Source organism: Calidris pugnax, unplaced genomic scaffold, assembly GCF_001431845.1.
Source record: "Calidris pugnax isolate Ruff unplaced genomic scaffold, ASM143184v1 scaffold24, whole genome shotgun sequence".
NCBI lineage: Eukaryota > Metazoa > Chordata > Aves > Charadriiformes > Scolopacidae > Calidris > Calidris pugnax.
In genome coordinates this window covers 15,046,974-15,074,640 of record NW_015090922.1, presented here as the reverse complement: position 1 = coordinate 15,074,640, position 27,667 = coordinate 15,046,974, and the positions used below count along the sequence as shown (strand labels likewise).

General features: G+C 41.7%; 1 protein-coding gene across 1 annotated transcript; it reads right to left on the bottom strand.

Annotated features, from left to right (window-relative positions):
* On the bottom strand, window positions 1–27,662 carry LOC106892906 (potassium channel subfamily K member 17-like). The gene is made up of 6 exons (XM_014950476.1): window positions 27,290–27,662; window positions 25,366–25,772; window positions 14,666–14,780; window positions 5,518–5,684; window positions 4,806–4,974; window positions 1–3,210 (listed from the first exon to the last, which is right to left on the bottom strand). Exons 1-6 carry the CDS (start codon window positions 27,660–27,662, stop codon window positions 2,915–2,917), a joined length of 1,527 nt encoding a protein of 508 aa, XP_014805962.1. The 3' UTR covers window positions 1–2,914.
* Window positions 27,663–27,667: the final 5 nt, after the last annotated feature.

Genomic DNA, 27,667 nt, shown 5'->3' with positions numbered 1-27,667 from the left:
TTTTCTTTATTTTACCCTTGAGGAGATAACCTTTCATATTTTGGTGGGGTAGACGCATTGGTGATGATATTTGTGTGATGTTGCAAAACTCCACTTTCTTCTCATCCCTCTGGGAACAAATTCATCCATGTCATTAAACCGCAGCACAGCTTTATAAAGAGCAGAAAGACTAGAGGCACAGCAGTTTGTGGGTAGAGACAATAATATCTATTGTCTGTATCAAAAGCCAGCTGAGGAACTGTCAATACAAGGATATTTGTAAGTGACAACGTGCTAATTTAGGGTCAGTGAACCCAGGCAGAGATGATATTTGACTCACTAATTTAATTTTTTTTTTTTAGGTGATCCAGGACACAAGCAGGCAACTTGCAGCTCTGGAGTCACACACGGCTTGCATGCAGTTCAGATGTGTCTCCTGTTAGTGCGTTGTATCAGACGACAGCTAGTGGCAGGACGACACGAGTGGGGAGCTGCTGGATAATCCAACAGCACAGCTGCAGAAGGAAGTGAACCAGCAAGGATCTGAGTCACCTTGAGACCCAGCCACATGCTTAGGTTTGTGGCTGAACACTGATATACAGTAGAAGCACTGAGATCTATGAAAAATTAATGGTTTTAACTTTTTTCAGGACTACTCCTAGAGTTCCTCTTCCTTTTAGCTCTCAGAAGTGTAAATGAGCTGGCCTAAGGCATGCGACTCCAGTGGGACCAAGGTGCCCAAATTTCTAAGGCACTTCTGAAAACCTCATCCACAAACTATAAATACATGGGAATATGAATTCAGTGTAATTAATAAAATAGACATTCAAATCAAGAAGAAAAAAACCTCTTCTCAAGATAAGCCTTCACATCAAAGAGCAGAGCTGGCAGAAATCCCCAGAGCCTGTGACAGCTCAAGATTTCAAATTAAAGTTGAAATAGATTTAGCATAGTCCTTCCCATGCTCTCGACAGTGGAAATTCCTACTACCTTCTGGGCATCCAGATCTTCTGATACAGTTATATTTACTAAGTTTTGCACCTGAAAGAAGGTGAAAAGGATATGCATAAAAGGATATCACATTTTATGCTGTGGAATTGTGATTCACTTAGTTTTAAAGAAATACACTTTGGTCTTACCATAGGCCAGCCCTTTATGAACATTAGTAAAGCCTACTTTATGTACCCATCAGTGAAAATAAACTAGACAAAACACAGAAGAAATATAAAACTTTATGCTAAAGGCTGTTAAAGAAATTACCCAATGCTCAAAAAATTGAAATGTGTTTGTTTTCCAAAATCAGTTTCCTAACTATGAACTGAGATTTCCACTAACTCTCTTTCTTATCTCTGCTGTCTATTGAAACACTATTTGAGAAAACATTTATTACTATGGAGTCAGCAAAAGGCTGACTAAATTTCATCCAGCAGATTTCTTTCCTGCGTTTTCTCCTGTAATCAGTTCTACCACATATCAACAAGTAGACTGGCCTACCCTGGAAATACTTTTTCATGATACATGTTCCAGAACTAGTGTTCCTGAATACCATAAACTTTTCACTCCATTTCTGTGAATCCAGCTATGGATATTTCTAATTCCTGAGTCCCATACTCCAACAGACTGTGTTGTCAGTCTTTTCTCCACTGTCCATGTGGAATCTTTGTCCAATGCAGAAACTGAAAGCTCACCCAAATGCTTCACTCTGGTTTAGTACTATGGTCAAGTTTTTAAAATTAGTGCTCTAGGATGCAGTACATCAGGAATAAGAAAATAAGAAGATTAAATATGGGTATATAAATGGCAGCAGGAGTTAGACTCTGTTGGTCCTTTATAAATGGCATAACTTACCAGAAGATTTCTGAGGATTTAATGGAATTAATTTAAAAAAAAAAACCCTAAACAGTTCTGTTTCATGACTGACACAAAGGTCAAATAAGCAGGTCTGGTATTCCACAGACCAAAAGACAGTTGTACTTTTATAAGAGATATTAGGTAGGACAGAAACACCATTTATGACATTAGAAATTCACCAGAATAGCACCTCTTGCTCGCAGTTGAAGGTTCTTCAGTCTGTTTTTGGGTGAAAGTAGCCCTCGCTAACATTGGCCATGGTATAACATTGGAACAACAGGCACTTAAAACTGCCTCTAGTGCTCCTTCTCTAGCTTCCAAGATGTGGCAAAATAAAATTCTATCTTAAAAGAACTTTCACATTTAGCTGATGACATTTGGTCTACATAATACTTTACAAAGGATGATCCGTATATAAGTTCTGGAATAAGGAATAGACTAACTACCTAGTTTCGTTTTAGTATTAGTGGACTTCTGATGTATAAAATGCTTTTTTTAAATAAAAGAATGATCTGTTTCTATAGGCACCTCTACAGGCGCCTCTATAGGCACCTCAGTGGCCTCCATGTAAAAGAGCAAAAGCATGTTACACCTTTGGCAAGCACAAACATATAAGTGTTGGAGCACATTGCAGTGACTGCCAGGTGGTTTTAAATAGTGCATTTCATTAAGTCTTTTAACAATATGCAATGTATTTTCTGCAGTAAGTGGCACTTATTTTTCTAATTGTGGTATTTGCAAAATGCCATAAGTACAATTAGAAGCTGTAAGAACTTTGCATGCAAAGAGAAGGACAACAGCTAGTGTCGCGTACGGATGCCAAAGTTTACCTCATGTATTGAGGTGAGAAGGTAGGTAATATCTCTGTAAATCTAATTTTGGCTAAGAATGTCACTGGTAATTTTTGGTGCTGCTGCAAATGAAACATTTTGTTGCCATTGCTCAATTCAGAATAGAAACATTTCATGCTCAATAAGCAAGTTTTCACCCCAAACGAACATCAGGACGGCTTCGTTGCCACATTTCTAAGTGGTGCGTCTCCAGTGCACGAAAACCTAAGGGATACCAAGGGCACGTTTCTTCACTAGAGTGCTTCTGCAGGAGCTGTGTAGGTGTGAGATTCATCTGGTCCTTTTGTTTCTGTGTCTTTGTCATTGCAATTATCCACACTGTGAAGTCCCGTTGCACTATTTTTGTTGGCATCCATTAAGTCTTCTGCCATCTCTGTGCTCTTCTTGTTGCACTGACAGAAGTCACTGGAGCTTTCTAGCAAGTTGATGCAAAGTTTGATAACCAGTGCTAGCCAGGCCATCCCAAAGAGGATCCACAGAGAGATTACATTCTTGTACCAGCCTGGATAGGTGCGGTCTGGGTTCATCCCTACAAGAGAATCACCCGAAACTTTTCTAGATTGGATCAAGAGTGCCTCAAAGAAGACATTACATGTAAAGCAAAGACAGCAGAAATATAAAACATGAGTATGCCATCTACTTAGCATGAACAGACATTGTAAACAAGTATGTTTCCTGACAAGTCAGCAACAGTCTAGAACTCCCTAGGAATTGTAAAGATTACTCATAAGAAAGAAAACTAAATGTGAAATTATTTACATTTAAACGCATGGTTTAATTTCTCTACTTAACACTCAGCATCACAATATTGTATTAGTATGTGACGGGGGTCCCCTGCAGGCAGTGATGTCCAAAGTGATCATCAGACATCACTCCTGACACGTGATATACCCCAGAATTTACCTGACACAGAACAGTGCCAGAGATCACACCAGTGGGGAAAAAATATGACAGTCACAAAAATAGTGACAGTCACTTGAACCCATGCCCTGGTCCTGCTCATTTTAAAGTTGAGACAAACCACAAACACAGGATTGTAAGGCCAAAATGGTTTGGCGTCTACACACCACAAGTCACTGATGTATTTAGGTATATGTACCTAGCGTAACTATGGCAGCACGCCAGTCACAAAGGTACCATACAGATGAAGGTATGCCTGGAAGTAGGAGGTATACTAGAGAAGAGCTTCAAAGTTAGATATCGGGAACCGAGAGACGGAAAGTTGCTGCAGCACAGAGTTCAACATCATCTATAAAATCAACACAGGAAAACAGTGAGCTAGCTAGCTTTTGTTAAGCTCCATCTGGCTACCCTTACCTAAGCCAACCTGATTCCAGCTCATTCTAATGTGCCTACATAAGCTCTCGTCATTACTTTGACACATTATAGACAAGTCCTAAGATAACCCCCACTTAGTTGTCAAAGCATCAAGCAAGCACTACGAAGAAAAGAAAATAAAGAATCCATAATAAGGTGTTTTAGTCCTTCTGTCTCCCAGGGATTCAAGGGTGCATGTGTTTCTATAATCAATTTGTTTTTAATGAGAAAGTCTTTATCAAAAAGGTGTGTCCTGTGTTTCAGCAAATGCATCGGGCGTGGGTCCAAACCCATTTCCTCTGGCAAAGGGTTTTGGCAACCAGAACAAGGCTGTGCCTGGTGCCTGACAGTCTACACCTAAGTGACTTAAGCTGCCTTTTAGAAAGCAGTTTTCTGGGTTTTGACAGAGGAAATGGTTACTGTTTGTTAGCGGTGGCGTGGAGTAGCATCTGCTTAAAACTAATCACTCCCAATGCACCGAAGCACACCAAGTGTGCCACCAGCAAGTGACTGCTGTGATTGAAAACACAGCACTCCAGTCTGGTGGTGTAGTCATTCAAGGGACAGACCACATGAATGCTGGAAGGTTACTCGTTGACTAGGAAATTATTTCTTAGCAATGCCACATGTGGAAGAACAATCTCAGAAATCATGTCTTCTCCAACCTATCAAATACCTAACACAACATATTTATCATCAGGTCTGTGGATTGCTGGTGGTGTAAAACTGCCAAGTTGGGAGCTTCGTAGGCGACACATTTGGCTTTGATGTTTAGAAGGTGAAAGCAACAAAATGTGAACTACTCACCAATCACATAATCTCCAAACCCTATAGTGCTGAGGGTAATGAAGGAATAGTAGAAGCCTTCTTCGTAAGACCAGCCTTCTTTGTCAGAGATCAGCAAGGGAGGTAGCAGGAGGAACAGTAACAGGCCAGTTACCAGCGCAACGGTCTTAACCAGGAGGGAAGCTTTTTTCTGGTAAAATGAGGAAAAAAAGAAAAGGAAGACACTGTCTCAAAATGGGTGGCAGAAAAAAATCCAGCTCAGTTTCTGGTTGAAGATGATGCTGGACTCCATGCAAACACACAAACATTCAAGACGTTTTACTAGAATAAATGGCGCGTCTCTCCCAGTCAACACAAACTGGTCATCACCTTCCTAAATTCATAAATTTAAAGCCTATTCCATAAATGTTCCCATGTAACTTACACGTGCAATTCTAACTATGATGATAAACAGACCAGATATTCTAGGACTGTGCATGTCTCTAAGGTTCTGGCATGTCTGTTGCTGTAGGGGAAGTCATTCATCACAAAAGTTCCCTCAATTAATAAACAACCTTATCTGACACCTCATAGGGATGTCATAAACTAAATTTATTTGCTTCCAGTTATTCCCAAGTATTATTGCCTTTTTGACCAAATAGGTAGGCACGCTCTCCTTGTGAGTCAGAGGATCCCATTTCTGTCTTTTCTTTCCTGAACTTGAGGGCGAGATGTACCTGTCCACGTTGCTTACCTGCCAGTGAAACACTTCCTCTATGCGATGGGCACAACGCTGGACCCCCAACAGCATCAGCTGCCCAATTTCATTCAGAAGTACAAGGTTCAAGGGGATGCCAAAGAGTGCAAACAAGATGCAGAAGATTCGACCAGCCACAGTGCTGGGGCTCAGGTTCCCATAGCCTAGGCAGAGAGAAACGAGGTGTTAAATTTAAAATATTCTCTGCGTGCCCTCCCTCCCCTGGAGGGGTGAACCTCCATCTTCTACAAAAGTTAGACCAGAAGGTCACTACCCCAAAAGGACCTTTTTTATAAATAACTGTAAGTTACATCCATTGTTTGTCATATCCTATTGTAGGCTGAAAAATAACACTTATTTGCCTGCCAATTTTGTTTAGTTCCTTTTCCATTTACCAGTGAATTTCCTCTCCCCTACCCACTGTCCTGGCTGGGATCTGACGTAAATGCAAAACTTCCGTTTAGTTGAGTTTTTGTAAGCGTTGTTGGCATAGGGTTTACTGGTAAATGATCCTGGTTGTCAGATGATCTCTGAATCATAACAATAGTGTTTTAATTATAACAATCTTTTTCTACCTTTGTCCCACAGGACTAGTGACCTTAACACTGCCTGCTTGCTTATACTCCTCTTTGATCCACAAGTACCAAATACACCTTATGCTTAAATTATCAAAATGTTTGCCTAGAGTCAATAAATAAGGAGAAATTACATTTAACCTGAGTAAAATACTTCAATTTCAGACCTAAAGGGAAAAAAAAAAAAAAGAAGCGTTTGAAATTTTGCCTCTTTCTTCTAATCATACAAATTGGTCTAATAAAAGGTACTGCCCTGCAAGCATAGCCTTGCTTGTACCCTTAGGCCATCATTTCTTCAACGCCTCTGCTGTGCTATATGCCTTCATTCCCCACATTTTCTTTTTAAGATGTCCTGTAAATTTGCAGACTTGCACTTCTGTAAATTCAAGTGTTTTATGCCACAGGAAAGTGAGATTTAACTTTGGGTGTATTTTTTTTTTCCCCACAGGATGCTTTTTCAGACAGGGGAATTACTAGCACATGATGAACATTTCAACAGGGACTTAGCCAGCCAAAGACTACATTTCAAAACCACATCCACTCATCAGAGATTTTTGTGTGTCCATATACAAGATGGACATAACCTGGCAAAGCTTATCTTTCCTCCCAGCGACATCGACTGTTGGCTCAGTACAAACACAGAGGTGCTCCCACCACTGATGCCTTCCTACCACGCTTGTAGGTGGCATAGCCCCAGGGCAAGTGAGCAGCCCCCAAGAGGGAGAGGTCCAAGGGCTGGGCTCCATATGCAAGGTAAGTGAGAGCACAAAAATCTGCAGCTGACTAGATGGAGTCCCCTCCCTTCAGTAACCTCTGTTCCACACCAGCCACTGATCAACAACGTAGAAAGCTGTGCCACTCTGAGCTTGGGATATCTACACATTCTGTGCCAAGTCTTGTGCTGACAAAACATCTTGCCATGGACAACTCCACAAATAGTTGATTATGCACGTGCACTGGCAAACTACTCCCAGGAAAAAGTCTGGCAGCAAACTATTTCATAGTATATAGGCTGTCCTTTCATTTCATTCCCACCCCTGCAAATTCAAAAGTCTTCCTATCTGGAGGACTTTCCATCCAGTAATTCTAGGCTTGAATGGTTTGTGAGCCCCAGGGTTTAATGCATGAGGTAACACATAATGTACTTCCAAAACAATAGACCCAGGAGCCTGTCCCTGGGAGGGGGCAGAGCATCCCCTGGGAAGAACGGGCTGCCCTTCAGTAACTATAGGTTGTTTTGAAATACAGTCAAAGGGGATAAATTAAGATACGCAACAGCCATGATTCCAGTGCCATGTTCCTCACCTATGAGCAGCTCCACAATGTTTACACACCTTTCTCTGCCTCCACACCCCGCCTGATATAATCACCGATTTCTGCCAGCATTCACCATTTCTAGACTTACAGGTGAGATTCATGAGACATGCAGGCAAGTACATCTGGTAGATGATCCCATCTAAGTGAATTTAAAGGGTATATGCCTGGTGTGATCTGTTTCACACTGGCTGTGTCACATTTCATTGAATTGATTCCAGTTTCTCTCTGTTATAGAATTTGCATGTTTTTCGGGCTAGTCTGGATCCAGGAGGTGGGCATTTACTGTAAGGCTGGAGGCTGACCATGAGTCACACACATATAGGGCCAGCCACTCCCTGGGTTTTGTTTTTTTTTTGATTTGTGTTATTTTGTTGTTGTTTGTTTCCTTCTTTCCCTTCTAGATCAAGTTTAAAAAGACTGTGCGATGGTTTGGGCAGTTCTTTTTCCCCATAGCTTTCCAGGTTATCTGGTCTCCAGAGGAAAACATCAGATAAGAGAGGAAGAAGGGTGCATGATCTCAAGTCACTATGTGAAGCACACCAGCCTTCAGCATCTTGAGGACCCCACATAGTGCTGATTGGAGAGTACTTAAGGTTAAGCTGTACTTTACAGTTAATTTAGAGCAGCAAATTCAATGATGTAAGAAGGTCCAATGCGGACAGTAAGACCAGCAGACTAAACACCAGATCTGCTTTGCATGTGGTTTATCTGGCTTCCTTTTCCCCTGGGCTCAGCAACTCAAGACGATTTCCTGAAGACTTAGTGAACAGTTGCTGTAAATATGCCAAAAAGCCATGTCCAATAGCTTTTTATACAAGATACAAAGTTTGATCAAACAGCACAGGATACTAATACAAAATAATAATGCAAAATGGCTAGCAATTTAATTCTGACTGATGACACACCCTTGCCTTCGGACTAGACAAACAGATGCCAATTGAGTTTTATATAAACCTCAATCATACAAAACTCAAGCAGGAATGAGTAAATGGGACTTACCCTCTTCCATAAATGGAATGAGGGCAACCAGTGTCTTATACCATGGTGGGCTATACATCAGAAGATATGAACCAAATTCAAAGACTAAAACTGCACTGATGCATCCTTCATGAGTCTGCTACAGGGATGTCACCTGGGACATGTCTGCACCAATAGACACCAAGGGATGCTCACCAAAAACTGCATAGAGGTCAAAGTGTAAGCATTTTCACTGAAGCAGCTGGATTAAATGTCTGTATAGGTTCTCTCATTTTGAAATATAGTACAGTGTAACTTAATCTTCCTTAGAAGAGGCAAAATATGAGTGGCTTTATTTCTAAATGTTCATATCCACACACGTTAACCCATGCACTTCTGTTGCACATATTAAGTAAAGTCAGTTTTGTTTTTCTGCTTGCCTATTACAGCTGTGTACAGAAGGGATTCACAGGCTCTGCAGAGTGAGGATCTGCATCTCTGAGGAGATGACCGATGTGTGATTAATAGATTAGTAATAAAAGATCTCTTCATTCACATGACAGTATTCTACTTGCAATGCCCCTGGTTCAGCCGAGGTTACTGCAACTTCCTTCTGCCCACAATGGGAGGTTTGTTTGGCTCCTGTTCTCACTGCCCAGACATAAGAGTATTTTAAGCAAAAACTACTTAGAATGAAAAAATGTGTCTATCACAGGTTGAAAATCATCTGCAAATTCACCAAATTTCAGCTGTGGGGAAGAAACAGAATTAGATTTAAAAAAAAAAAAAGCTGCAGAAGAGTCACTTCTCTAACCAGTAACTTTATCAGTTATTTGAGCAAGCACATTTTTGGGGAGGTTTAGTTTAATTCTTTCTTCCTGCCTGAATAGACACAAGCCATCACTTCCCACAGGCATGACCTAATCCCAAACTTACAGAATGTTCTTGTTGACAGTATTTTGCCTTGAACACCCAGACGCTCAGCAAAGCCTGGGAGCCAGATGTCATGCCTAACACAGGTGTCTGATCCACAGCGCCACTGGGCAGTTCAATAGCGGGATGCCAATGCTAGAATTACTTTATTTTGCATTACACATTTACATACTCAGAGAAGGATGCTCCACTTAGCAGTTGGGGTGATCTCCAGTGAGCCACAATTGTGTTCCCCAAGCCACAGGAGGAAATTGCACACTGTTCTCTTACATCCTCAAGGAGTGTTCAAACCACAGAGCCTCTCCCACCACTGGCTCCTCCTCTAACACTTTTCAGAGACTCTAAACTTTTCTTTCTCTTGTGCTCCTTGCATGTAATCTAAATGTTTTAATGTGGGTTAAATGAAAGTTCTTCTTCACGACTAATTCAAATGTTGCATTGAGGAAAAAAAATATTCAAATTTAGTTTTGATGGAAAAGATGTCATCTTGTAATTCAGCAAAGTGGGGAAAAAAACAGCCCCAAACAGGCCTATCGATTACTCACACAACCTTAAAATATGTTTGTCTGGTCTTGAAAGTGTGAACATGGGCCCATCTTCGCTGGAAGGTCTCTCTGATAAAGCCCTTGGTAACCTGGTCTGATCTCATAGCTGGCTGCTTTAAGCAGAAGGTTGCATTAGATTAGAGACCTTCTGACATCCCAGGAAACCCAAGTTATCCTATGATTCTTGTAAGCATTAGGATTTCAAAGGTCATTTGGTATCACCCACATTCAACTGAACATTAGCAAGTCTGGGGTTCCTATTCTCCCTCATACTTTTGAATGTCTTCATGAGCACTAGCTACACAAAACAACATGCTTGGCTTCTCAAGCTTCTTGTGAGATTTCCCATTACACCCACCAAGCTTGCTCTAAGTGCAGGAATACTTGCCAGCTGCACATAGTCACTGAGGTCAAAACACCTCAGATGGGAAGTCAGTTCTTTCCAATTCATCCACCCATGGATGATGACTTTCATAAGGGCTTCCAACTGTGGCAGAGGCAGGAACAGGACTCAGCAGCCCCAAGAAGCCCCAGTACTTGCATTGGCATCTCAGCTTTATGAAAAGAACATGCCAAAATTTTTGTTAAAAGCTAGTGTGGCAGAATCTCAGGATCTGTGTCTTATATGGAAAAGCTCACTGGGACTCTGGCAGGTTGAGCCAGGGCACACGTGGGAAGCACATGTCACTATTCGTTGTAGCTGGTACTGTGATGAAGTAGAGACCAATAACAAACCCTGGTAGGCTGAAAAACATGTGTGAACAGAGTTATTAACAATGTTAACACTATGAAGTTCCAGGCAACAGCAACATTTGGTTGCACACTCCTTCAGTAAAAGGCCAGAAAAGTGCTTGGGATAAGTATACTGCAGTCTTCTTCTATTTGTTATATTTGTACCCAGAAGCAGGGTAGTGCACTTAGTCTCAATAGGGCGAGATGGCATGCAGTCAGAAGAGCAGACCATATTTGCTAGTGCTCAGGAGACATCTCAGAGGATGTTGTTGTGAGTGCAACCCCAGTGACCTCCCACAGACCATTGTGTCATGTCCCACTTGGGCAAGCCTGTTCTGCCAGCTGCCACAGCACAAGAAAGAGATCAACGCATCAAAGGTGTGGGGGTCCTCAGCAGAGAACTCCCCTAAACAAACCTGAGATTCACAGGATTCAAATGTCAATGCAGCCCTAGGCTCTTACTCCATGCTTTAACTACTTCAAGACATCAGGTTGCTTTAACCAGATTTCCCAATATGGCAGGTTCTCAGGAGCTCCACCACATTCTGGGCAGCACTACAGAGGGTGCTTAGAGAAACTCTTGCTGGACCAAAGCTCTATATTGCCAGGACTTCACAGCCTGTTGTTTTTCCCCCCATGGGAACCGTCTGTGACAATGTACTAAATACCACCCCTCACTCAGTAGCTTACTCTTTGCCCCTCAGTCCTTTGGGGGGATTGCTGTTAGGAACTATTTCACTGTGTTAACAAGAGAAGGGAAGTACAGGAGGAAGGTTTTCCCCTTTTTTTTCCACTGTGAGATCACTTACTTGCTTTTACTACTCTATCTTATGTTTAAAAGAGGCCCTTTGAAATTCTTACCAGTGAGTGCTTAAGCTTTGCCAGCAGAAAATGGGATGGCAGCACACACTCAGATAGAGGAGGATGTTCAGGCTAGAGAGGACAATACTCTTCCTTCTGTTCTTGGACTAGCATAGACAACCTCAGTCTCATCACAAATCCTTTCCCTAGCACCTTCTCTGAATTTACACCACCCTGAGGTGCTTTGACTTTAGGAACTTTCATCTTGTGCCCCATTCTGAACTTGCTTTAGCCTCTGCCTTGTTAGTCTAAATTAACTAGGAGGAGAGTAAAGACAGAGAGATTGTGTCAGCAAGGGACAAAAGACATCTGAGGAATAAAACTAGCAGCAAACTAACTTCTGTTTCTTTAATCATGTTTAGTACTATAGCTCTAAGGGAACTCTGAGGATGATTCTTCAAGGCATTGAACAGAGAGTGGTCCTATGGAAGGAACTGCTGCAGAAAATGAGGTAACACACAAGATCTGGGATGATGTGACATGTAAAAGACAGCAATGAAAAAACCACAGAGGCATAACAGGGAGAGGAATCAGCAGAAGGCCAGGGTTGCTCATCCCACATGATCAAAAGTTATAAATGCAGTTTCATTCAAATCACAAAATTGACCAAAAGCTTCATATGCTTTGGGGCACTTTAAACAACAGATTTTGGTTCATACCCCAATTCCAAACATTTAAAGAACAGATGTGTATCAAGTGTGTCCAGCCTGCAAGTTAGACCTTAGCTTTGCTTTTTAAATAAAATTTGCAAACTGCTTTTAATCACTACTGGAAACAGATGAGGCTGTCATTTAAATGGAAGAAGGGTACAGCACAGAAGATACTGCAACAGGAGACATGGTGATTCAAAATGTGTTGGTGAGGAAAGAAGCAAGTGTCCCTCAGTTGCTGTTAATCAGTAAAGAAGTAACCCCTTTCCCAATGAGACAGTGCTCTGGTGAGGATTTGAGAAACAGCCCAAGCCTTCTGGATGGGGGTTAAAGCAGAAAACAGAAGCTGACGGAGTGGAAAGAGCATCTCATAAAGGAAAGTAATAAAAGTAAATGTGATAATGGCTTTAGCAGAACTGTTTGAGAAGATTAAGGAAGAAAAGCTGATGCAAAAGCCACAAAGACATTACATCTCTTAAGCTGCCAGCAAGGCATGAATAGCACTAGTTGCAGAGAAAGAATACGGAAGACAAACAGGACAAAGAAAGACTTGCAGCAGTCTGAGCACATGGAATAGAGTTCACCCAGATTCTTCAAAGTCTTTATGTGGTACCCCTAAATTCCTGAGAATCTTTTTTCCCCATTACCACTTTAACTCTATTCTTTCTGAACTCATTTGCCAGGATGCCTTGGCTTAACTCCTATACATTAATCTTGTGAGGCTGGACCTGTTTTCAATGGTTCCACACTCACAGCCTGGGTTAAACTCTTCCTTGCCATCTAAGGCACACAAATCTCAACAAACCCTTATCAAAAAACCTTGACAACTGTGTCATTTATCCTACAGCCATGCCTTGGCACATGAAGCTTCCTACTGCGAATCAATCCTCTGAACTTACATTAAGTTCTTTGGAAAGGACCTTGTCTCTTTACTTGACATCATCAATTATCCTTCTCAGTCATGCAGTGATGTCTGGGTCAATGAGGCCGCACCACCCACTATGTCAAGAATTTGCATGAAGTAAGAGGATGGGAAACAAACTCAAGGTAAGACTATCTGTATTTTGCTCTTCTACTACATACTATTATCAGTGTTAAGATACTGACCTGCACACAATTAACAATTTAACTTAAAAAACCCAACAAAGTCAAGCACCCAGTTGTCTCAAGCTGTCTGCGAGAAGAAATTTATACAGCATTCTCAGCTTCTTAATTGAGAAATCATGAATAAGCCCCTACAGTCACAGCATCAGCTTTAAAACAATGAGATATAGACAGCTGTAATATTTGGCTCTTTATTTGCTCCCTGCTATCAAGTTATTCCACGCACACAGAACCATCAGGGCAAGGAGTTTACTTAAAGAAAAAAGGAAAAAGAGTAGCTTAGTAACAGCCAGAAATGTTTAGTCTAGACCTCTGCCAGCATCACAAAACCCCTTATATTTTAACATGACAAATTTGATTCTTCCTGAATGTGGTTAACTTAAATTGGTTGTGGTAAAACAGTCACTCTGACAGTTTAGAAACTAATCAGGATTAACTACAGAGGCAGAAAAAGCAGCTCTCAGCATGTGTTGCTTTGTACCAGAAGCTGGAAGGAACTGCCCCAGCTTTATGCTGGAAACCCACAGCCCGTGTAGCCCTGTCTAATGAGTCTCCACTGCCATCATCTGGTACAACCCGTACCTGGTAGTACAACACACCAAACATAGCTCCCAACCAGGACAAAACATGTGCAAAAGAGCAGGGCAGAAAGATGTAGTGAGTCACAGGAAGGTTTGGAGACTTCCACCCCACAAAAACCTCTCCTTTCACAGAGGTCTTGTTTTGGGGCTTAACATTCTGAAATCAACACATCTTCAACAACAATCAGAAATCAAACAAAGACCCCACCTGGATGCACAAAGAAAATTCTCAAAGGTATTTGAAATTGAAGAGAATTGACAGATTCAACACAGATCAGGAAACCTGAATGGGTTTTGATATTCAACAACTATCTCCACATATTCTCACCCCATGGTTTTTATAATACTGGGTCACACAGTAAGAAAAAGATGCCAGCGCAAGTTATTAATGGTTTTGTAGACATGCACTGATAATTAATAGGATCTGCCTTAAGTACCACTGTACCTAAATACATTTCATTGTTTCCATTCTCTTCCCCTCATCTCCCCAGGCTCATTTTGATCATTCTTTTATGGCTTTGCATTACTCTGATGCTGAAACTTGACTCATCTGAACTGTTTCATGTATCCAGGTATTTGACTTTCACCTAAGCAAGCAGGACCTCAGGCAATACAGGCAGTAATAAGAAAGAATAATTACAAAAACAGCCTCTAAGGAGTCAACAGCCAATATTAAGAGTTTTCCAAAACTCTTCCCTCTCCTTGTGACAGGGAAAGCTTATTTCAATGCACAATTCAACTCAGACCTCTCAGAGAGCACTAGACTTTGAAAAGTACAGGCAGTGCAGCACCATGAAGTGGTGCTGATCACTTCAGCATCTGATCATATAGGTCCTCATTCCCACTCCTCTCCCACCTATGAAGTGGTCCTGAGAGCAGGGAACTCTTACCAATGGTTGTTATTGCAGAGATGGAGAAGAAGAAAGACCCACTGAAGTCCCACCTGCCTAGGCTTGTGGTGTTTCCCTGGAGGGTTATGCCACTCTTGTAGGCTTCGATGATACCCTGCAAAGAGACAATAATGTGAGATCCCACAAACCCCCTTGTGGCAAGTTCATGTGGCTAGCATTTTCAGTACTAGCTGGTAAAGTCACAAACTACTACTTCCAACTGTTTCCCTTTTAACAGAGGATATCCTGTGCCTTAGGGACCAAAAAGTTGAAAAGTCAGAAAAGCAAAAAGCCAGCAACTTTTTTCTAAGGAAAGAGCATCCACAGAATAAAAGAACGTTGCACATGGTAGATCAAACAGGTAGATGTGGAAGAGATTGGAGGGCAAGACCTACCTACAGAAAGCCTAGCAAGATAGTTATTGAGACTGCCTTATGACACATTCATTACAAAAAGAAAGTGTTTCCAGATAGGATATTCTGATGGTAGAATTCCCAAAGCAGAAAAAAAATGAACATTACATAGATCCCTTGCCTGTACTGGGGAGGAATATATATGGTGTAATGTTGGAGATGGAGACAACACTATGGCCAGTCTACTAGTGCTGGGCAGTATGTCCCCACATCAGGGCTATAAATATGAATAAACGGACTAGATTAGCACGATGCCTGATTCTGTTCAATCCACCTGGGAAAGACTCAGAAGTCACTGTGCTGAATTGTGCAAGGTTATGTCAAAATAAGTTACCAGATGTCTTAACAGTGCCCACATCTAACCATACCTTCTCATGGCAACTTTAGTTCATGATATTGAACTGACTTGTGTCTAAAACAACACTAATCACAGCACATACAGTAAACATTTCACACCCACTGACCAAGAATTCTTGAGAGTTGATTATCCTTCAACACAAAGCCTGGCCTAGAATAAACAAAATTGCCTCTTCTTCCAGGGCTGGTATCTGCATTAGGGTTTGTCCCGTTGTATAGGATGCAGGCTGTGACCTTTTTCTGTTCTCCTTGATCTCTGAGAACACTTGACCTCAGGTTTAAGTAGTCTGCAGAACTTCCTATACAATGCCCTAGTCAGGAATCATAGTCCCCATGAACATAAAATAACTCCAAAACTAAACCATATGGCAAGGGAGACACTGGAAATTTATGAAGTTGACCTGTATGTTTTTCTCCCCTCCAGAAACTAGTGGTTACATTTGAAAAATAAAAATCTTGTTATTCTCTCAACCTTTCCTTCTGTAGCCTGTGACTTCCACAGTTCTAAGTAGTTGGCCTTGAACACATACCTGCTGCAACAGCAACAGTCCAGCTCGCAGATATATTTATTATCAGCTTGATCAGAGATTCAAAAAACCTACACATGCAGCATGTTTGTTGTCTGGTCTCCTGTCTGATGCAAGCTCAGCAGTTGACAACATTACACACAACAACAAGCTTTTACAGCCAGAAACACTAAGGACCAGAGAAAACTGTAAAACTGTGGCTGAACTGGCCCAAATAAAAGGAAATTTCTTCATGCAGAAAGCAGAACTAAGAAGCCTGCACAAGACATCACGTGAGAAGCAAGCAGCAGTAACCAAGTCATTAAGCATCTAATTTCACATCAATGCAACACTTCCGTTCTGCAGAGTTGAGAACCAAGAGACTGAGCAGTTGTGAGCACCCATGCCAGCTTTGCAGTGATTTATAACAGTGCAGCATCTCAGAGTCCTTGTCTTAACTTTCTCCGAGGTGATGCTACTGCCAGGAAATACAGCTTTTGTCTTAAGAGTTTGTAGATAGGCTGAAGTATTTCCACTAAAGGGCATGATGATCCTGCACTCACCTCAATGGGAAGGAAGGTGCTGTGTAGCTGTTAGTCACTGGCAAAGAGCAAAGACTGAGCTTGCAGCTGTTTTCTGGGATTGAAGCACTTTTAAATTTGCAGTAGGTCTTCAAAAGCCTTCAGCAATAAGCCTCTGGATAAGCATTTCCTTGTTAAATCTTGTTAGCAAACATCCAGATAACATCATTAACCATTAAGCCCACTGTACCTCTCACAGCCTGATAAGGGGACCACTGAGTGCTCATGCAAATCAAAGTCACTTGAATAAACTGATACTCCCAGCAGACATTTCAAGTTCATTACTGTTAGGAAGAAAAAGCTACTGATGCTATCCTTAAAGGAGAGGCTTTGTAGAGGGTAGAGATAAAGATACGGGCTTTTGCTTTGTGGTTTAAGTAAAAAAAATGTTTTATTATATCTAGAATCAACCTCTAACAGCAAAAATGATAAAAATTAAGACTGATACTTCTGAGAACAGTAGAACCAATGGAGCTTGCCTTTGTACAGACGCACACACAGAGGCAGATCCATGACAAATCCACAGACAGCTATTAACACACAGAAAATACTTCTGGCACAGGAAGTCATTGGATTGCAAACTCCTGGAGGCTGAGAGAGCACTCAGGAAGGTATCAGTGTGTAGTTGCCCTAACAATATGTTCCTCTAGACTTCAGTTTTTGGCTAGTGCTCTTTTGCACAGAAAAATTTTAAGTGGCTTATTTTTCTTAAAACACAGGAAAACCCCAGCTAATAAACACTCTAATAGAACAGCTGAATTCTCCCTACTTTTCCCATTGAAGGGGCTCCAATGTGTCTCTGCTTCTGATTTTCGAAAAAAAAAAACCTGAAGTACACTTTGGCCTGTTGGTTCAAGATTTACTGAAGAGGAACAGAATCACACATAGTGGGTCACATCGGCTCAATTTCCTTAGCCTGCCTTTCTGAGAACCAGAAACACTTCTTTGTTTTGCTTCAAATTGATCTTGAGATCAAGTTCTAGGTATTTTCCCTTTTCTCTTAATTAGGCTAGCAATTTATATGATGTCTGCCCCAAAACCTGATGCGTTAAGAAGTAGTATCTCAAATCCAGTGTTTGAAAGCAGGTATCTACCTGATCTAAGACTCCAGTCAATACCACCAACTGCTCAAACACAACAAATCTTGAAATTGTGGTGCTTCAGCTTGATATTTTGGGAACTTGAAAGGTCATGTGCACGACTCAAAGAACAGGAAGGAAACAGGTGGGTGGTTAAAATGATCAGTAAGAGGCAGAACTCAGTTCCACTTTGGTTTCTACTGACAGACAAGCTACACAAGATAAAAGTAAAGTAATTTCACTTCACTGCACTTATTCCCGCCCCCCAAATGCTGATAAATTACAGCTCACAGCAACGACTGCATTTCTAGCTGACAATGCTTATGTCATTTGAAACTACAGATAAAAGTTTTTGTGGAAACTGCTATAAGATTTATAAATCAGAATGTTTCAGATTCTTACTCCTTCATGAGTCAATGAAACTTTATTTGCTGGCTGCCACATTTTCTCATCAGGTAGGCTGTTCAATGTCTTGATAGCACCATGTAAAGCCTACTTTCATGGTCAAATATTGTCATAGCTGGTAATTAAAAGAAACCAAACCAGCATGACTTCCATTCAAAGTAGTCCATTTAAATACTGATGTCTGTCCTATTACCTTTGGTATAAAACATGCCTCAGAATACCCAAATTGGGCCTTCAGCTCTGTTTTGGTCAACTGTAACTCTGAAGTTTCACTTAGGAACATCATAAACTAATGCTTGCAAAATGCACACTTTATGTGAGATCATGATATCCCAGTGCAATCAAAGCCTAGTTTTGTGCATCCTTCTGCCGGGAATTACCTCCTTTAGTTCAAGCTCACTGGTAACTCCACGAGGAAACTGGATTTTTGCTGATTCCCTTATCTAACATATCTCTGGCTTAAAGTTATTTTATGACAGCAACACCTGTTCTTTCCTTCTCATCCACCACCAATTAGATTAATTATTTCTCATTCTTCCTGTAGAAGCATCTAAACACAACATTGTCCCCGCTTCCTTATTGAATCAATTTTTTAAAAGAAATTTAAATAAAATAATCATTGTTTCAGCCTGACTGCCTTTTAGCTCTTCACAACTCTGGGGCTGTATTGCCACAAGTGATTGATAATGAACGCCTCATCTATCTTGGAAAAGTCTCACAAATCCATACAACTTTGAGCCAACAGACTCAATGTGGCTACAGTCATACTAGCAAAAATTAAACCACCGGATTGAATTACACTCTCAAAAAAGCTCTTGTGTTCATATTGTCTAGTTTAAAAAAAAAGAACAGAACAAAAAACACACACAAAAGGTGAGGTTGCTGATTCTACCAGGACACCCACTTAAGTATCCAGAAGCTTAATGCAGACTCAGCCTACAGAGTTCAGTTCCCTCTTGACAATATGAGAGTTAGGTCTTTTTCTTCCCTGCAAAAAGCAGGTTTATTCTTTTCTATTTGCTGTGGGGTCACTCTATGCTTCAGTCATACTCCTAAGTCTCTCATTTACCATGAGTGCTGTGGTATCAGTTCTAGGCAACTCCCAGCTCTCAGCTCACACACTTTTCTTCTAAAACCCTCTTATCACCTGTGAGCCCCTCCACCTTCAACTTATGGCTGCAGCAGTTTCTGATCACCAAGTCCTTAGCACCAGCTACAAATTTCATCTTTGCCCTCTGCACTGAGTCACAGCTGCATGTGACAAGGGTACAGCTTTCAAAAAAGGCATTCAAATCAGCAATAAGGACTGAATGCATGTGTACATGTGAACTGAGGCACCGCTTTCCTTGCAATCTCCATCTTCAGAGAACTATGTTGCTCTTTTATAATCTTTACAGGAAAAAACCACCTTTATATGACTGACTAATCAGACCAATTCTAATCTATCTGCCTCCCATAAAAACTGCGAGATATAAATTGAAAAGGGGCAAACTAAAGCCCTGGAAGATTATGACCATGCCAAGGATCTCTGCAAGAATGACTCTCAAGCTCAAAATCTCTTATTTCAGGAGGCAGGGGGCATGGGGAACAAACCACGTTTTTCTGGAGCAGAGTATCATGGAAGGAGTCATACAAATGACCCTTTTATAAAGCACAGCTCCAGCCACTGTCCTTGCCCTGTGCTTCTGAACTATGGCATTTTGGCCAGAGTTCACAGGAATCTTGAGATAACTAAGAAATACTGCTTTTTCCCGCAAAGGTGTATTTGAAAGCAATTCTCAAGGAAGATAGAAAGCATGAAAGTGGACTGGAATAATAAACTTAATTCCCAAGTTTAGCTGAAATTTACATGTTCACATATATCTAAATATCAACTTTTCCAGGGAGCACATGCCTTCCAGAAAACTGTTTGCTTCATTTCAGACACTTCCTGTGCTCACCTCTGCAATCTATCAATGAAGGGAAGGAGGTGTTCCCAAGGCACTAGACTACCATTTAGTTTAATGGGAATATAAAACTCACATAAATGTAGTGCCCTGGAAGTTCTGTGCAATGTTGGTGTATAAACATTAATTTACATCTCACAGAATACCAGACATGAATCAGAAGAAAACAGTTAACATTAACCTTGGCATCAAATTGTGATGATAAATGTCAATTGACTTCAAATTAATTAAAAAAGATTATGAATCACACCTTTCCCAGCCATGAGCTCTGATCCTGTCCTTGCATGAAGTGGAAAGTTAGCTGAATTCTGACCAAAAGAAGAGCAGACACAAGATGCATTATGAATTCAATGGAACCCAGCTGTTTTTTTAAGTTCATGTCACCTGAATAACCTGAGACCTGATCAAGTAACTGCCACCACCCTCGCCCTATTTGCTAATATAATTGGTAGTATTTCCTCTAAACTACATGAATCTTGCCAGTAAAAGCACTTTTACTCTGTGGCTGGGCCTGCACTACAGTCTAGAATTTATCTAAATTCGCTCTTCAACAGAAAAGGAGCAAGAGGTGTAGCAAAGCACAGTAATGCTGCAACCAATGCTACTCTAAGCCACTAGTACTTTTTCTGAAAATTAAGGTTTTATATCAAGAACAAACCTGCAGCATGATTCATGGGACAAAGCATTGCTGAATTCCAATTGCTTCCCAAACACCAGTGATACAAGTAACTTGAGAGTTGGGGTGCAACAGAAGTAAGTAGGGCCTACTAAAAAGGAGCTGTCTATATAATTTACGGAACAGAGCACAGCAGGTTGCATTGCATCATCCTTGTAAAACTGAGAAGTTCTTTCTCTAGCAGTTATTTTTCTTTTAGTTGCATTTAAGATAAATAGAATACAATGAGCAAGTACTTTGAAGAGTAACCCACATCTTCAAACAACTGACAAGAATTACTATTTCTCTTTTTAGAAGGCATTTCCCTCCCCACGTCTTCAGATATCCACAGCTAATAGTGTGTCTCAAACCTGCCCAGACAGATTGAGACAGTTATTAGTTAATTCTGCTTGCTATACTTCCTTACTTGTTACTTCCCACTAAGCCAGACCAGCTGAGAATTTCATAATATCAAACATACCTCTTTAGGCAGAAGCATATAAATATAATAGGTGCCTTTGCTTCCTCACACCACCCCTCTTCTCTTTTTTAACACAGGTACTATACACTACATCATTGACCAGAAGACCTAGGAGTGAGTCAAATAACCAGAAACAATAGTTCATCAGTAGGTCTCCTCCTCACCTTATGGGAAGTCTGACATTACTGCACTAGGCTATTGCCTTACAGAATACTATATGCCTACTGCCTTATACTATAAAGATGTTCTTTTGGACAGCTTCTGGCAAAGGTACACCATAACAGGATATTATTAGCACAGAACACACATTCTTGGTAAGGTACCCACCGTTCTTTTAAATTAATAGGTCTGGAGAAGAACTGGCTACAACTTCACCAGAATAGTAGCACATTTTTATAAGAAGGAAATTGGAAAGAACAGTCACAGAGGATCAGCCTGTGACAAGCCAATGGATATTTTACTAAAGAGGGTTCTATACAGATGTCACTGCTCCACAATACCAAGAGCCAACACTGTTCCTTAAAGTTCCTTATCACTACAGGCGATCTCCGATACTGTATTTGCAGGGCTGTATTTCCTGACAGCTGGTACAAGTCTCTGCTGGTTCAATGTCAGTGCAAGACAAGGTATTGATGAGGATCTGTCAGCCACATGGGATCTCATTGCTCTTGTAAACATGAACTGAGGCACTCTGTGTAGCTCTAGCTGTTGACTCTGGAGATAACAGTATCTAGATGCACCTGCAGGCTTTCGTTTATGGCCTGCCCTTTAGATTTAGGTCCTTTTCACTGCACCTGAAGTCTTGCTAGACAAAAATATATTTATTTAATTTAGTTCAGTTTTCATTTTCTCCTTCCCAGTTTATGTAAGTAACTGGGTTTAAATACATTACATACCCACTATAATAGAAAGTGGGTAAAACAATACAATAAATACAGAAAACAACTGTATTAGGGAAATATGTATATAACAAAAAAGTTTATAATGGAAAAGGAAGGGTAGTATGAAAAGGATGTTGTGGTAACAGCCTAGCAGAAAATGCACTGTTCCAAGCCAGGTTGTATGAACAATCATCTGACAAAAGGGATGCTGAAAAGTAGAGCAGCTATAGCTACACTGGATCACTGAAAACAATGCAGGAAAAGGAGTTTGGAGGACACCTAGGCTGGAGCACAGCTGTATATATTCACCTCTCACCAGTAAAACTGAGACACCTACACACTAGAAGCACATCATGCTGGGTAGCACGTCTAGGTGACTACCAGCCCCAAAAGAGTCAGAGAGGGTCTCAGCTCTAAGAGATATGCCAGTACAGAGAGCACACTCTGTGCGTGCAGCCTCACTCCCCAGACACTTCTTAAATCTGGAACCAACATAGTTTTTGCCTGGACAGAGACTCTTACTGTTTTCCCCTGAGGGGAGCTAGTAGTTTTCACTGTACTGAAGCAACATCACCTGAAACGTGCCTTATCATTGCATCTATTTACATCTTCTGTGACTCTTACCATAAGAGCTTCCTTTGATGTGACCTCAGAGCAAAAAATTCTGTGATGTAAATACCATCACCGTATTTATAATAAAAGCCAGGAATTGCCATCTTTGTACATTGCCTAATAGTTCTTGAGAAACTGTTTTCTCTGGATGTTGTTCCTCCATGATTAAGCCACTGTCTGTCGTATTTACAGCTAGTAAGGAAAACCAATAAAAATCTGAATCTGTCTTCCCTATATATGTACACACATGTATAAACAAGCAAGCATGCAGTTTGCTTATACAGGAAGCTTTGCACACAGTACCCTCAGCTATTCCGACAATGTGGGACTGTTCAGCTTCCTGGAGGGTTAGAGCCAGCTCATCCCTTAAGGCAACCCCCCTGCCCCCCCAAAAAAAACAGCTGTGGGAAGCAGGGATCCACCACTACATGTGTCACACACTTTTTAACACTTTCTCTTCTGCTGTTCAGTTTTTGCTACTCTGCTATTTCCATCTTCTTCTGTCTTCTTAGTGAACTAGAAAAGTACATCTTCACTGGAAAGGGCCTGAGCCATAGAAATTACTCAATGAGAATTCAGTGGTGCAGCCACCACAGCACTGTCTGTTTGCCTTTGCATTTTCTCCCGCCCATCCTCACCCTTTGCTCTCCTGCTAGCTCCTCAAAGCAGGACCTAGCTATTGCTCCCCACCTCTGCAAGGGCTGGAACAGTGGATTTCCACTCCCAGTTGGTAACTAGGAATTGATAAACAGATTATAAAATTATGTTTGTACATTGCTTAGCAAACTGGGATTTTATTCCCTATTGGCCCCATACACTTAAACAAAGTTTCAAATTATCTAGGATGAAAGAGCTGTAAGAAAACAGTGAGGAATTGCCAGTAATGTCAAAGTAATTAAAATCTGCAGGATGTTTTATGTTTTCACAAACACTCTTTATAGGTCTTTCTTAATTAGCAAATAATCAGATGTGTATCTAGAATACAAATTTATTATCTGAAGAGAGCCAGTGATGACACTGCCTGATAAACTGTGCAATTTACTGCAATGAGTTTGCTGCACAGCAAAGTGTCTCATTTTTTGAGCACAGTGACAGTATCCAAGCAATTGCCACACAGGAAATTAGAGCATAGGAAAGAAGCAATCCTGCGAATTATCTGTTTAAAATTAATTTCTCACTGTGAAAGTTATTTTTCATAACACACAAAGCCATTCAAACTCAGACTATGGTTCCTCAAAGCATGGAGACATGCACAGACACTCAACAAAATGAAACAAAACGTCTTTGGAACTTCCTCATCTAGGGCTTGCTCAGGTCACAACTAAGCACTTGCACTGTACTGTAACAGTGGCTGCTATGAAGGGATTTGGGCAGCTAGCCTGTTCTCTCCACTACCAAGCAGTACCAAGAATTAGTAGAGGACACCATACAGTAAACCATACCATCAGAACAAAATTAGAAAGGCTTTTCTACTTACTCAGTTGTGATCATCTTCTCTCCACTACTAGCATCTCCTTACTCTAATTCAAGCAAGACCTTTTCAGTCCCAGAGCAAGGGAGATGCCTAGTGCTCACTGCTCAGTGGACCAGTGCTGAATGAAACTCAGCTTAGAGCTGCATTTATGCCAGACTGGTCTTCTCTGATGTATTTCTCACATATTTCTGTCTATTTATATTCCACAGCTGGCACAGTACACAGCACATAATATAAGCAATGAGCAGATATCCCAGTAGCTTTCAAGGACTCTAATATCATGTCTTCAATATACTACCGACTGCCACAGAAAATTTACAAATTTACCACCTAGGAAGTTAAGGGATGAGAGCCTAACATAGGCTATCAGCATAATGTTGTCTGCCAGAGCCTTGCTGAAACTCCTGACAAGATTATCTGATAGTTTCTGTGTTTTTCTCTCTGCTGAAAAAAACCCCTGAAAACACTTTTCCAAGTCCCTTTTAGGTCCTTAGAACTCAGGTGGCCGATAACTAAGGTTTCAGCCACCACTAAACACCATTTTTACCAAAGAACAAGAGTGTTTATTTGTTTGGCAACATCTTTTTCAGGCCAACAGCCAAAAGCAAGCAGTACCTATTCAACCACCATCACCTGCTGAACAAGAATGGTTTGGTTCAATATTCAAGTCACTTCAATATTGTAGGTTTTTCTTTTTCTGTCAAAAGCTGAGTAAGGAAACATCCCATTCATCCCCCTTTGCTCATACCTATATCATAAAATGCACCTGCTTGTAATTGAGTAAGATTGCGTTTGGTCCTGCTCCACATCTTGCAACCACCCTGTTAATACCCTCAGAAGCATTTTAAGGCTCTAATTTACATTGCAAGGATTTTTCCGTATCCTTTTAAACAGCGAGTAGAAAACTGAAAAAGTTGGACACTTGTATAAAAAAAACCAATTAAACTTACCACAAAAAAGCCTTTCCACTAGAATATACCATTGAATATAGAAGAGAATATAGAATATAGCCATAGGCTATAACCCATTCTTAAGAAGTTCACCAGCAAGGGGAAACCACCTGCAGCTAACCCCAGGGCATCCCCTACCCGGCTCCCCTGCCCACGGAGCACAGAAGTTTTTCCACGCTGCGGGCAGGACGGCGTGGGCGCATAAAGATACGGAAAGAGTTGAGGGTTTGCTTTTTCCCTTTAAAAAGAAAAAGGGTATTACCGGCAGACAGGAGGGCAGGTTGGGGCCGTTACCGCCCCCCATCGGCCGCCCCCCATCGGCTGCCCCCCGGCTCCCAGCCCGGCGGAGCGGGGGCTCACCTCGATGAGCCGCTGCAGCGCGGGCCCCCGCAGGCAGGTGTAGTTGGCGAGCAGCTCCCAGTGCTCCCGGAGGAGGTGTTGTGCCGCCCGCACCTCGGCCGGCCGCTCCAGCGCCTGCAGCACGCCGGCCCCCAGCCCCACATAGCCCACGTAGGCCACCAGCAGCGCCGGCAGCCCCCAGCGCCGCCGCGCCTGCTGATGGCGCCTCCCCGCCACCATCCGCTCCGCCGACACCGGGGCCGGGAAAAGCTGCGGCGCCGGGAACGGAGAAGCCCGCGGGGGAGAAGAGGAGCGATGAGCCGGGCAGGGCAGGGCTCCCCGGCCGGCCCCCAGCGCCTCCCCCTTCCCACCCTCCGCGGCGCGGAGACAGCCTCGCCGAGCCAGGCAGCTGCTTCGGCTGCTTACCCCTGCGGCAGCCCGCCCTCATCATCCTCTTCTTCCTCTTGTGCCGCTTCCTCGGACGGTCCCCCGTCTCGGGGACGCAAAACTGCCCGAGGGCTCCCACGCGTATCTGGGCACCGGGTGACGGCCGCCCCGGGCAGGGCGCTCTCCGGGCAGGGCGCTGCCCAGCTCCGCTCCCGGCAGCAGAAGCCCTTATGGAGCCAGCTGGGACTCGTTACACATCATCATCCCCACAGCCCGTGTAAACCGAGCATCCTTCACTCAGCTGCTAAAGCCAATTTAAAAGGCAGCAAACAGGTGTTTCCGATAACGGCTCTTCGATAGAAACAATTGCAAAGGCAAGAAGTTTGTGAGAGACTCTTTCCACTGTTTGTGGTTTTTCTATGAACGATAGGAGCCCCTTCTTCATGCGGGTAGTTCCCAACATCTGTTTGATGAATTGTTTTTTTTGTATAAAATTGCATCAAACCTTCCTCTCTGTTCTCTCACCAGTAGAAAAAAAAATAACCAAATTACTTTGGGAGTATAAAAAGTTTGTAATTTATCTATTTTGTTGCAGACTGAGAAAAAGGGGAATAAACCTGCTAAATTTTGGAGCAGGATGCCTTTATACACCATCAGACAGTAATGTCTTTTCATATTGCCCTGTGTGTTCTGGGTTTTGTGTGGTGGTTTTTTTTTTTTGTTGTTGTTTTTTTGGGGGTTATTTTTTGGTGTCAGGGGAGTGTTTGTACTATTACAAATAAAGAAATACCTTTAAACAGGTACTGTGCCACTGGAACAGTCCTGGGAGTATGCTAATTTATGTTTTCCTTAGAGATGCTTTAAACTGACTCATGGTTTTACTGGCAAGATGCAAAAGTTAATATGCAAAGGACAGACCAATTCCGTGGTTTAAAGATATCATCCTGAACACGGTTTTAAAAAATAAAACAGTTATGCTGCTTATTGCTCAGTCTTAACTCTGCCTTTTCAATGTATTCATTACTTAATGATGTTTAAAATGGAAAAGAAAAAAGCCTTCTGTGAAAATATATATGAGAAAGAAAAGATGCAAAGATACTAAAAAGGATACTTAAGTTTCCTCTTTCATTTAAGATCAGAAAATAGACACATCTGAGCTATGTTTTTACGTTTTAACTGCAGTAAAATCAGGTATTTTATACAAAGCACACTACTAAGTATAACCATGCTGAAACATTACAGACTAAACATCTAACATTTAATGTTTCTAGTTAAGATATATTATATAAAACAATTTACAGGGGAGACTCAGGGTTTGTAACAACAGGCAAGACTGGAAATCCAAGACACCAAGCATGTGTGTGCTAGAAGGAATTTAGTGAGGAAGAGGTGAGATCATGATTCACGACAAATCTTCACAGAATCATATAAGATTTTAATGGCTGATTCTCTTGAATATTCTCAGAAATGTCACTTGTGTGTCAACCTTCTATTTACATCTCTAGAGAGAATGGCTCAAATATTTGCCCATGATATTTTGGTGTTGTCTGGAAGGTACCAATAAACCTGAGGATGAGGAAGGGCTTGCTGAGTAGGCTTAAAGGGTTAATGTGAGCCTGGAGGGGCGTTTGCTTCCCGTCCTGTGCTGGACTGCAGGTAGTAGCTGCCCAGGACAACGTGCTACTTTTCCACATTGGAGATGAACACTCCTGGGCTACCACTTCTGCCACGGGCCACAGAGCCACATTCAGAAGCTTCAGAACTTCTGTTTTCCGTGCATCTGACCTGAGCACCTTGTAGCAAGTTGTGTGATCTCCATCCTGTGCAGGATTGCACCACTGGAAAAATGGTGCTATTAAAAGAGCAGAAGAGTCCCTTTTGTGCGCTCCTCTGACTCCTAGTAAGACTTTATGATTGCACAGTTCTTCCATGTTAT